The 12,116-nt window shown below is 35.0% G+C and overlaps 1 protein-coding gene across 3 annotated transcripts; it reads left to right on the top strand.

The window, feature by feature from the left end:
- The first annotated feature begins 482 nt into the window (after window positions 1-482).
- On the top strand, window positions 483-11,200 carry LOC117973041 (phosphatidylinositol N-acetylglucosaminyltransferase subunit A-like). Of its 3 annotated transcripts, none has more exons than XM_059030096.1 (6): window positions 483-596; window positions 3,264-4,048; window positions 4,844-4,976; window positions 5,188-5,320; window positions 5,795-6,001; window positions 6,372-11,200. In XM_059030096.1, the coding sequence occupies exons 2-6, from the start codon at window positions 3,400-3,402 to the stop codon at window positions 6,663-6,665; spliced, it is 1,416 nt and encodes a 471-aa protein (XP_058886079.1). In that variant the 5' UTR covers window positions 483-596; window positions 3,264-3,399; the 3' UTR covers window positions 6,666-11,200. The 3 variants fall into 3 exon arrangements, with proteins under 3 accessions (XP_058886079.1, XP_058886078.1, XP_058886080.1); XM_059030095.1 differs by lacking the exon at window positions 483-596 and adding an exon at window positions 605-1,290; XM_059030097.1 differs by lacking the exon at window positions 483-596 and adding an exon at window positions 1,300-1,876.
- Window positions 11,201-12,116: the final 916 nt, after the last annotated feature.

Genomic DNA, 12,116 nt, shown 5'->3' with positions numbered 1-12,116 from the left:
TACCCATAAAAATAGGGGTTTGATGCATATCAGGGCGATTCCTCAGTGCTGTAAAGTTTTTCAATTAAAAATCCAGCTGTGGCTTATCCTGGTGGGGTATAGCTAGGGCTTCTGTTTTTTCGGTGCTTAATTTGCGCTATTTTCGAGTTTTATGTAAATCTTTTTTTTTTTCAGGGCTTTATGTACTGTATGAAATTATTGTTTTCGGTTACTTTCCAAAATGCTTGGGTGTTTTTTTTTTTTCTTTCACAATATGTATAGTAACTCTCTTGTACACTTAAGTTGTACATGCTTTCCTTTGCTGTCTTCCACAATGAAATCCTTGTTGTCACGGGCACATTCTGGAGTTTTTGTGTATCTGGGCATTTTTTTCCAAACCTATTTTAAATTCCCCCTATCTAACTGTAGTATAGCTTTAAATCCCGCAAACAAGCCTTCTGATTGTAATCTTGTTTTAAATCTAGCAAGCGGAGTCTCCAATAGAAATGCAGGAATTTGCTGCCACTCAGTAGTTGGGGTGGGTTTAAATATTCAGATCGACTCAATGATAGATACAAGTCAGGAAGGAGGGACATTACCCAACTGCACTGGGAAAGGTAAGGGTTTTTTTTCATGGGAAAGGGGTGAAGTCAGCGTGAATTGAGTAACTACTTCAAGTGTTTTTCTGGTGTTTATTAGCTGTACACCGATTTCATTGTTTTTGTGTCAGGGGTGTTTTATCAGGTTTATCTTTTAAAACTGAAAATCTGAAGCCCTAGGTATTTTCTGAAAAATTTCATTTCACTGAAATTTTCATTTCACTTGTTAAGCTACTTTTGTATGCCAAAGTTGTATAAAAAAAACTTGTGGCCAGTGGACACTGTGAGAGAGGAATCCCAAAGCAGCCATTACACTGTCTAGCATCTAGCCAGTCTCCTATGCCCCAGTCCCACGAAGCTGTACATCAGGATACAACAATGGCACATTTTAGATGAAGCGCCTTCCAGAGAAACTGGTGCCTCATGGAGTATTCTGTCAGTTTCATTGTTAAGTCTATTATCTCCGTTACAAGCGAGAGAAAGAAAAAAAAAAACATCTGAATGGGCTTTTATTCTTGATAATACGGTAGGTTCTTTATCCCATTCCCAACACGCTCAGCTACACCGTTGAAAGCGGAAGGGACTAAACACAACCCGGAAAAATAAAAGATCCATGACTGAACAAGCAAGAAAAAGCTAATATGTTTCTATCTTGAAAAGAGAGCGCGTTAACTAAGAAGCACCACGACACAAAAGGAAATTGTAGTCCGTGGTAGGAATTATTTAAATCTATATCTAAATATAAAGCGCATGATTTCGTTTGTACATCATGCGACAGTTATTTGCAGCCGCCTTGCTGCTTACATACATTACCATAATGTTTTAATAACAATATAATTATTGAATTGGGAAAAGCGAAACCATGTACTAGTTGTAATTACCGGTACACATACACACGAGAAAGAGTGGATTACGGTACTCTTCTTATCTTGCCTTTTGTACGCGCTAACTTCCTTGACGGTTGTAGAAACAATGTCATATCATATGGCTAGTTTAATGTATTGATATGGCATGTATATAAACTTTCATTTTCGGTTTATAAATTCGTTGCTTTAATTGTTTATGCTGTTTTAGTTTTCACTTTTAGTCTGAAGCATAGTCTTCCACAACTGAATTACGGTAACTGACCCACCCATTTCTAACACATGAATGGTAATGTAATGTTGTGGCAGCTTTTAATCACAGACGGTACATTAATATCTTAATATAATATGAAAGTATCAATAAAAACAAGCTAGTACTGAATGTATGTTTCTGCAAGACTTTTGTACTGACATCAATCGGCTTAAAAAATAAAGGTGATATTGTTTTTTGTACAGAGCTTATATGTATGTGTATGTATATATGTATATATATGTATATATATATATATATATATATATATATATATATATATATATATATATATATATATATATATTGTAAATAGTGATTGATAGCAATTTAAATAGCTTAAACCATTATTAGAAGCTTAGAGTAAGTAGCCGGGTTCCGAAAAATATAGCGTTATTATACGTCCCCACGTGTTGTTACCTGTTCATTGTTAACATCCTGACAATTGTTTACACTTACACTTTAAAGTCTGGTTCAAAGCTATTTTAAAAATGTCTGCTCTAGTGCACTGGGGTTTGAGATCTGTCTTCTAAATCAGGGTTTTGCAATCCTAGTCCTGGGGACCCACTGTGTCTGCTGGTTTTCATTCCAGCTGAGTTCTCAATTACTTAGTTAAACCCTTAATTGAACTGATAACTTGTTTAATGAGACCTTTTTACTTGTTTTCAGCTCTTAAACGGTTGTAGATTTCACATTAGCTATAACATGTTATAAGTAACTTGATGCTCATCATTAAAAACCTTCACAAACTACCTTTTTTTATTACTAATCATAACCTATAATGTTAACAAAAACATAAAAAATAAGTGTTTCATATTCACTCAGTTTGGGTTAAGGATTATGATGATAATTGAATAGTTAGGGGTGTGTTACCATCAGTACTGTAAATGGATGCCACAATATTTGCTCCACAGCTGTGTGTGTAACATATCTTGTAAGTAAGGTATATTTTCTCACGATTTACATAAAGTAGTAGTGGTAAATAAGCCTAGTAGTGCTGGTCACAAGTATTATTATTATTATTATTATTATTATTATTATTATTATTATTATTATTATTATTATTATTATTATTATTATTAAATAGTTTGGTATTGTTAAATGTTTAAAAAATACTTTTAATTATGAGTAACTGCAGGGAATGTCATCTGAGCTTAGGATAGTTTTTTTTATCTTTGAACATTGAAGTAATTTCAAAGTAGATTCATTTACATTTACTTTAGATTGAGCTTTATCTTTGCCTGTTACAAGACCACATGGTATACATTACTATTACAATCCGTGGAGGTTCAAATTGACTACTTTGCATAATTTTATAGTAAGATAAAATCATCATTAAAAAAAATAAAATAATAATAATTGAATGATATGGTAGCTGGGTACGTATACCAGCTATAATGTATTTGTCATTCAAGACACATTTGGTGTGCAGTACCTGTAGCTATGTGGCACTTGTTTAATGTACCAAGAGGATTAGGAGGGTTCATCATGTACAGTGAATTGTTTATCCTCATGCCAGACTCTTCAACCTCTCAACTGGAAAAGAATGAACATCATCTATTTATATCCTAGGTACATTTGTGTCCGTCTGGGTGTCTGACATACCGAAGACAGGATGAAATAGCTGTGACTGGAGAGCCTGTATGAAACTGTGGGTCGGAGGAAGGGAGAGGGACCCATCCCTGACAGTTTCTTGGATTTTGCTGCTATGAATCAGAAGGAAGTGCCTCAGAAGCAGAATGTATGCATGGTGTCTGACTTCTTTTATCCTAATATGGGAGGAGTTGAAAGTCACATTTACCAGCTATCCCAGTGTTTGATTGAAAGAGGACACAAGGTGATTATTGTAACCCATACTTATGGAAACAGAAAGGGTATTAGATACCTCACTAATGGGCTAAAGGTGTACTACCTACCTCTGAAGGTCATGTACAACCAGTCCACATCCACAACAGTTTTCCACAGCCTACCTCTACTTAGGTATATCTTTGTGTGGGAGCGGATCACAATAGTTCATTCCCACAGTTCCTTTTCATCCATGGCACATGACTCCCTATTTCATGCCAAGACGATGGGATTGTACACAGTTTTTACAGACCATTCGCTTTTCGGGTTTGCTGATGTGAGTTCTGTGCTGACCAACAAACTACTGACTGTTTCTCTCTGCGACACCAATCACATTATCTGTGTGTCCTTCACTAGCAAAGAAAACACTGTACTCAGAGGTGCAGTGAACCCGGAGATAGTCTCTGTGATTCCTAATGCTGTCGATCCTACTGACTTCACTCCAAACCCATCCAAGAGGGATGAAAATAAAATAACCATTGTGGTTGTTAGTCGACTTGTTTACAGAAAAGGTAATTTAGCACACGTACACTTTTACAATAAAACGAAGCCTTAAAGTTTAGCTTGGCAAAATAAATAATTTTAAAATCAGATAGGATAGGGAGGTCTATTTAATATGAGGCTGTGTGGTCCATTGGTTAAATAAAAGGGTTTGTAACCAGGAGGTCCCTGGTTCAAATCCTAACTCGCTCACTGTGTGACCCTGAGTAAGTCACTTAACCTCCTTGTGCTCTGTCTTTTGGGTGAGATGTTGTTGTAAGTGACTCTGCAGCTGATGCATAGTTCACACACCCTTGTCTCTAAGTTGTCTTGGATAAAGGCGTCCGCTAAATAAACAAATAATAATAATAATTTAAACAGAGCTGGATCTTTTAAAATACTGAATCAAATATTTGTTATAGCCATAATAGACTTTTTTTAAACAGGTGGATGTTTGATTTGAATAACATTGGGCTCTATTAATGATTTAAACAGTGGTGTTATTTAGGTCCGCTATCGTTTAGATCAAGTGATTAGAATTCACATTGTGTTTATGTTTACCGTTTTCCTTATAAATGTTAGAAAATTGGGTCAGTTAAGTAATTAAGGGTACAAGTGGAATAAAGACTTTGGCTCGATTTCATTGGTAAACATTTTGAAAGAACGAAAGTAAAAAAAACAAAATTACACCTTATCGTATCTGATATATCATGTTACTGTAACAGATTTATGTGCCCATCAATATGTTTATTATGCAGTTCTCATTTATACTTTAGTTTCATTTGAAAAACAAGATTTTATTGAGTAACATTATTTTTCTTCTTTAGGAATAGATTTACTTGGTGGTATCATTCCTGAGCTTTGTCAGAAATACCCTGACTTGCAATTTATTATTGGTGGTGTGGGACCCAAAAGACTAGTACTTGAGGAGGTCAGAGAAAAATACCTGCTTCATGACAGGTAAAGTGAGATCTCAGTTCTTTGCACATTTTCCATCAGCATAAACTGCCCTGCTTATGAATACTGTATACATTTATGAGATATTAATAATAAAAAAACTGAAACCTTGCATACATGTAATAAACTATAAGACATGAAATTGTTCACGTTCACATACAACTTCTATGTCACAGCTCAGGTGAATAACATTGCATAATGTATTTTCTTATAGGGTACGTCTTTTAGGAGCCTTGGAACACAAAGATGTTCGAAATGTTTTAGTTCAGGGTCATATTTTCCTCAATACATCTCTAACAGAAGCATTCTGCATGGCCATAGTAGAGGGTGCAAGTTGTGGGCTTCAGGTAAGTCTTCTTTTTAAAGATGCATTAACTATGATTTAATAGTAATAATATATTAGTTTTGTTTTCAGGAATTGATATACAGCCCTTTAAGTCTTGCATAACAAAGTTGACCCGTGTTGTCCAATGATGCTTGTTAAAATGTGTTTCTTAGCGGGTTATTACATGTGGTATATCTTGGAAGTGACTTGCTGGAAGAAGGCCATGCAGCCTGTAGGTATTACACCCACACTGCTGTGTGTACAGCACAGACAAATCAGTCTTCACATCATCATTTTGAACAAATAAATCACTGGTCGAAAGCAAAGAAATCATAACTAACAAAATAGGTTAATTTAAAAATATAAATCGGCCATCAGATGTTTCTTCATTTTTGGGAATTTTATTGTTAAAATTTTCTTGCCCTCAGCCTACAAAATTGATAATTAATGTCTGTTCGTGCAAATCGACTCATTCCAATGTGTTTGTTTTGTCCAGGTTGTTAGCACACGTGTCGGGGGCATCCCAGAGGTGCTCCCTGAGGATCTCATTATCCTTTGTGAGCCTACAGTGAAGTCTCTGTGTGAAGGACTGGAGATGGTTATAGCCAAACACAGGGCAGGGAGCCTGCCCCCACCTGCTGCCATTCACAACAGAGTAAGGACCCTCTACACATGGAGGAATGTTGCAGAGAGGACAGAAAAGGCATGTATATAATGTACATGTGTCTTATGTTTGTGTGGGATTTCAAGTTTGTGATCTGTGACAGCTTACTGTCACAGCAGTATTTACTTCATGCTTAACAATCTTCTAGTAGCTAAATCATGTGGTGATGGTACAGACTAAAATAAAAAGATTGTTGGACAAGACTGAGATTTAAGTATATTAAAGGCTTCCATGGAAGATATCCCTCCCTTTCATATGGTCATTCTATTTACAACCAGTGACCCCTGTCAACTACTGATGATACTTGTAAATTCCGTTATAGGATTGTTTCCTGAGTAGCTTAGTAAACCATTGTACAACCAATGTCCCCTAGCTTGAAACTAAAATACATGTTTTTCTATTACTTTAGGTTTACGACAGAGTGGCTAAAGAAGTTGTCTTGCCTATGGATGAACGGCTTAACAGACTGATGTCTCGCTGCGGGCCTGTTGCTGGCTGTGTTTTTTCACTTTTCGCTGTCTTGGACTTCCTGCTCTTGGTGTTTCTGAGATGGCTCGTGCCCGATTCCAATATTGACATTGCGGTGGATGCTACAGGAGTTCGAGGAGCTTGGAGACAGATGTCCACTCCTCCTAACACACGCACAAGCACAGGTTATGATTCAAACTGCCATATAGCAAGAGACTTGAATCGCACTCAATAAGTCAATACTATTGACTCCGTGTGTACCTATGGGGAACGATTGCATGCTTTCATTCCATTGAGTGAAATGCTTTACATCTGATGTTGAACACACATCTGAAATGTAATTTATTAAAATGACCTCCTTGGTAGTTTTTACAAAATATATCCTAGTTTTTGTTTCTTCTCAGGTGGTAGAATTTTATTTGTGCCAAATTACATGTGAGTTTATTTATTTTCCTAAACAAGTAAAACTTAAAAGGCTAAACATTTTAAAAAGCTGTCTATTATGGGAACTAGGATTTTTTTTTAATGTAGAAATATGTGTGCTAAAGCAGGATTATATTGTCTAAACTAGGTACAGTGCTCCCTCGCTATAACGCGGGTCTCGGGACACACACAATATGAGCCTTGTAACTGAAGAGCATTATCAACGGGGGAGGGGTTGGGAGGCAAACATCTGACTAAATACAAAATAAAATCACTCCCTCTCTATAATGCACATATAGTGAAGCAAAAATGTAACTTTCAGTGAATTAACCATGCCTTAAAGCATCATGTAATCAATGCTATATTTTTTATTTAAAAAAAAAAAAAAGTTAACATTCCCACTCGCGGATCATTTAATTAGTAGTTTTTAAACTATAAATAGCCTGGCTAAACAGCGGTTGGGAGTTCAGTTAGAAACGACAGACAAAGGGAAGAGGGAATGGGCTCGCCCCAGGTTCGGCTGCCTGAACGGGGCTGAAGCAGGGCTGAAGCGAAGCTGAAGCATCTCATCTCTCGGAGAAAGCCACAGCTCCTCTCACAGCAAAAAAGTAAATGCATTAGGAAAGATAACTACATAATAGGCCTAATATTCATTTAGTTATAAAACGAATGCTGAATAAGATGTCTGTGTTATAAAGTGCCAGTGCAGCTTTTTTCAGTTCAGATACTGTATCAAACGGGAGAGACAGAAACGGAAGTTTGTTTACAGTTTGAACAACGGTACTGTATTTACTGTAGAAATATTTCATGACTCACTAGTATAGGGAATTGGGGGACATGCTGTAGGAGCGTTATATCTGAGGTGCGTTATAACCGAGAGCCTTATAGCGAGGGAGCACTGTATATACATATTTAATGTGATTGTAGCTAAAAAATATATATATATATATATATATCCTAAAAAAATGTATTTTCATTTTTAAACATGATGCAGGGATCCGCGACTACACTAGGTTCAAATAAAATCTCAGTTCTCTTGCTTTATTTTTATTACATATGTATCCTTTTTATTTTTTTAAGGCATTTCAACTCTGAAGCATCTTTGGGGTCTAAGCATGTCATTCAATTGGGGAAGCAACATTTGGGCATTTGAGACTTTTACTGCGAATGCCTGACATGTATGATTTTTATAGAATTATTTTGTTAGCTACCACCAATTTAAGTGGGCAAGTGAGTGTTAACATTGGCAGATGACCAGGTCGCTCAGGTGGGCATTACTCATGTAATATGCCCACTAATCAGATATTTTTTTCAATTCAACTTTTTTGCATCTTTTTTGCGCTTTGAAAAGTTGCAGATTAGCTGTGGTTGAGTTATGAGAGGGACAGAGCAGCCACACAATGAGATCTAGAGGGTTTACTACACGATAAATGTGGTGCTGGGCATGTGTGGCGTGCTAAACATAGCTCTCTGACTGATAAAGTAAACTGGTTTAGAATGGAAGACTGATGAAACACAATAATGTTGAAACTTTGGAAGCTTGCTTGACAGGTACTACTTGTATAACGTAGTATCTGGCAGTTCAAATAGGGCTTTATTATATATTCTATAAATGTGTGAAATTATGAAGAAATAGATTGCTTTTCGGACATTTATCGGTTAATCTATTTACCGAAGCATATTGGTAAATGCAGGTATATCATCAAATAATGTATTTATACCTGCATATAAATGGTCAATTAACAAAATAATCATTAATGTTGAAGAATATATTTTTCTGCTTACACATTTTCCATTAACAGAAAACATTGATGTTGAACAATATATGTATTTTCTGTAATCAAATGTTCCATTAACAAAAAACATTAATGTCGAACAATATATTTATTTCTGCATACACATTTTCCATTAATAAAATAATCATTAATGAGCTTACAGTAATGCATAATTGAGCAATTCAACATGGTGCTGAACAATATGGTGATCCACTTATGTAGAACTACCAACATTCTGGTAAATCATAGGCCTACTCAATAACATTCCATTAAATGCAAATTAAATAATTTAGGACCTTTGTTTTTTCAACAGAAAATCACACTTTGCTTATGACACAAAACGCCACAAATACAGGCAGTGAATAGATATATTTACTTCAAGGCCTTATATTTTATATTTTTTTTATACCCATCCCCCTGATCTGTGCCTTTCAACAAATTTGTCCCGTAGTTCTTTTGAAAGTGCCTTGGTGCTAATGGTTGAGTCTTTGCTTTGAAATGCACTACCCATCAGAGGGAACCTACAGTAACTGCTGAATTTATCCTGAAATCATGTGAATCACTACAATTTAACACAGGTGGAGGCCACTTAACTTGGTGTGTTATTTTGAAGGCGAATGGTTACACCTGAGCTAATTTAGGATTGCTATTACAAGGGTGGTGGACACTTATCCAACCAAGCTATTTCAGTTTTTATTTAATACATTTTCTACAAATATCTAGAATTTTTTTTTTCACTTCGAAGTTGTGGTGTAGGATGTGTACATAAATGAAAAAAACAACTATTTTAATGCATTTTAATTCCAGGCTATAAGGCAACAAAAGGTGAACATTTTGAAAGGGGGTATAGACTTTCTATAGGCACTGTATATATATATATATATAATATATATATATAATTTTTGTGATCCACCCTGCTACTAAAATCTTTTGAAACTAAATAATACAGTGCTTTTATTTTTATTTGCACTGGATAAAAACTCCAAGCTTGGTAAAACAAACAAATAACAGGAGGTCAAATTTTAAGCCATTTGAACTTAAATGTTTCTGATGACAGAGGCATTAGGCAAAAAGTTTGACCTATTTTGACTTTTGTCATTAAACCTTTTTTTAATCGTATTGCTACCAAGAAGTTAAAAATAAATAAATACATTGCATCCTGCCACCAAAGAGCAACACTTCTACTGACTGGTGGCAATAAATACCAATTCACTTTTATAATTTCTAGGAGACTGAAAAAAAAGGCTTGCTTACAAACTGGCATGTACTGTAGCTGTTAGCTAAACCTGCTTATCTTTCTCATATACAGGAAATTCAGATACTATCTGGATGGGAACCGTGAAGTTTAAAAGACCCAAATAAGGAATTCATAGTTAACCATGCATTGCTGCTTTGTCTATATTTTGGCACAGTAGTTTATACACTGTGAAGTTAGTTACCAAAATCCTCGAGGAGGCTGTGTGGTCCAGTGGTTAAAGAAATGGGCTTGTAACCAGGCAGTCCCCGGTTCAAATTCCACCTCAACCACTGACTCATTGTGTGACCCTGAGCAAGTCACTTAACCTCCTTGTGCTCCGTCTTTCGGGTGAGACATAATTGTAAGTGACTCTGCAGCTGATGCATAGTTCACACACCCTAGTCTCTGTAAGTCGCCTTGGGTAGAGGTGTCTGCTAAATAAACAAATAAAATGTCATACACAAAAGTAGTGTTTTTGCTTTGGTATATGAATATTCACCGCTTGCATGCAAAATATATGACCTGATCATTAAAAGCATGTTTACAACTGGTTTCACAGACACTGATTAGCACTACTAGTTTTTGACTACCCCAGTGTTACCTTAGGTAAGATGCTTCATGATAAGACAAGGTCTGTAAAACTAGACATATATCTTTATTAGAACAAAGTATAATTATGAAAATGAATTGAGAGTAACATATTTTTATACTGTATATACAGTACATATTGTACATACACCTCATAACTTGAACCAATAACATTTTATTGACATCTATGATTTATAACAAATGTGTTATTTATTTAAATGTTATGCTACCGTCATTTTATAATATTTCCTACAACCAGTTAAGTTATCAGAATTATTTTACAACTTAACCTTACTACTTAAATAATTTTGGAGAACCAAGTGTAAACCTGCCATTTTTTTATATATATAATTATAGGAAATGCCAAATTATACACTTAAAACATAAAGCTTGTTTGTTGTTTTTAGTTATAGATCTGCTTTAAAAAAAACTTCAGTGTAAACCTAGAACAAAATAAAGCAAATCCAGCTGTCTGAGTACGAGTAATTGTTCCAAAAAAACAAAGGAATTGTTTTTGGTTGTACAGCTGTTTGTTTGATGTTTTTATTTTATTTTTGAGGTAATGTTTGAACGTTGTTTCTTTCCTACTCCACAACCACACTAATTGCAAGGAAAATGTAAGATTTTGTATACTTGAATATATATTGAATAAAAGCAAACTCTATTACGTGAATCTATAAAGGGATCAGATTCTCCTCATGTATTGTTTGATGAAATGCTTGTATTATAACTGTTTATAATAAACTGAAAAACAAAGTCCATTGTTTCTCTCTTCATTTTAATATTTAAGCATCATTGTAAAGGGAGACTTGTTTTTAATGCAGAGGCTGCTTATTCAGCAGCTGAGAATACTGTTAGAGATGCCAACTTTTTATTTTCAGTGTTATGGAGAATGCTCAGGCAAAGTCTACAACACCTTTCACATGAACCTGTGATCTATACAGTGTTTTATTCAAGTATCCATTTGTCTTGAATTGAAACTATTCTTTCTCCTTTATTGAGGTGTTGCACAAAGCAAATAAAAAATGAGTCAACAGAAACATCTTGGTCTGTTATACTCACACTCGAACACACAAAAAATAATTGAAATAGCGCAAGAAAACAGAAATAAAAGGTTATATGCTGTGTCAAAGAAAAACTAAAACGAACATTAGACAGCCTGGATAATGAACAGCTTTAACTTCCTACAATATTAAATACCAATAATTTACTTTGTAACTTAGGGACATATTTTTGATGTCCTGTCTGAAAACAGACATTTAAGTTTCACAAAGTCTCAGTAAGTCTACCATAACTGTGCTGAGATATTATCCATTTTAATCAAAATCCTGTTTGTAAGCTAAATAAAACTGTTTTTGTCTGTTTAGTTAATAGAGAATTGGCATTATTTGATTATGAAAACGGTTGTTCCCTGGGGCTTTCTTCTTAGTACTTAGTACTTCTTAGTACTTGTATTTACTGATCACTGATCTATTGTTATGTTAGCTAAACATACCCAGTGAGCTCTTAATATCACCACCTGCTTAGTCATAATCTACAACCTAAATGGAAACTTTGTAATACATTTAAAATTGTATGAACTAATTATATTCTTAGCAACAGAGAGCCACACCAACTGTAGCAGGATTTAAAATAGAAGTCATATGATTCCAAGAATAGAATA

The sequence above is a fragment of the Acipenser ruthenus genome, chromosome 9 (genome assembly GCF_902713425.1).
Source record: "Acipenser ruthenus chromosome 9, fAciRut3.2 maternal haplotype, whole genome shotgun sequence".
NCBI lineage: Eukaryota > Metazoa > Chordata > Actinopteri > Acipenseriformes > Acipenseridae > Acipenser > Acipenser ruthenus.
This window is presented reverse-complemented; position numbering and strand designations above follow the sequence as displayed.

What these genes read in the sequence shown, in the direction of transcription:
- LOC117973041 (XM_059030096.1), top strand. Translation starts at nt 3,400, where the DNA reads ATGAATCAGAAGGAAGTGCCTCAGAAGCAGAATGTATGCATGGTGTCT. An exon ending in TCGACTTGTTTACAGAAAAG is followed by an intron (nt 4,049 to 4,843) that starts GTAATTTAGCAC and finishes TTTCTTCTTTAG; the next exon opens with GAATAGATTTACTTGGTGGT. An exon ending in GTGCAAGTTGTGGGCTTCAG is followed by an intron (nt 5,321 to 5,794) that starts GTAAGTCTTCTT and finishes TGTTTTGTCCAG; the next exon opens with GTTGTTAGCACACGTGTCGG.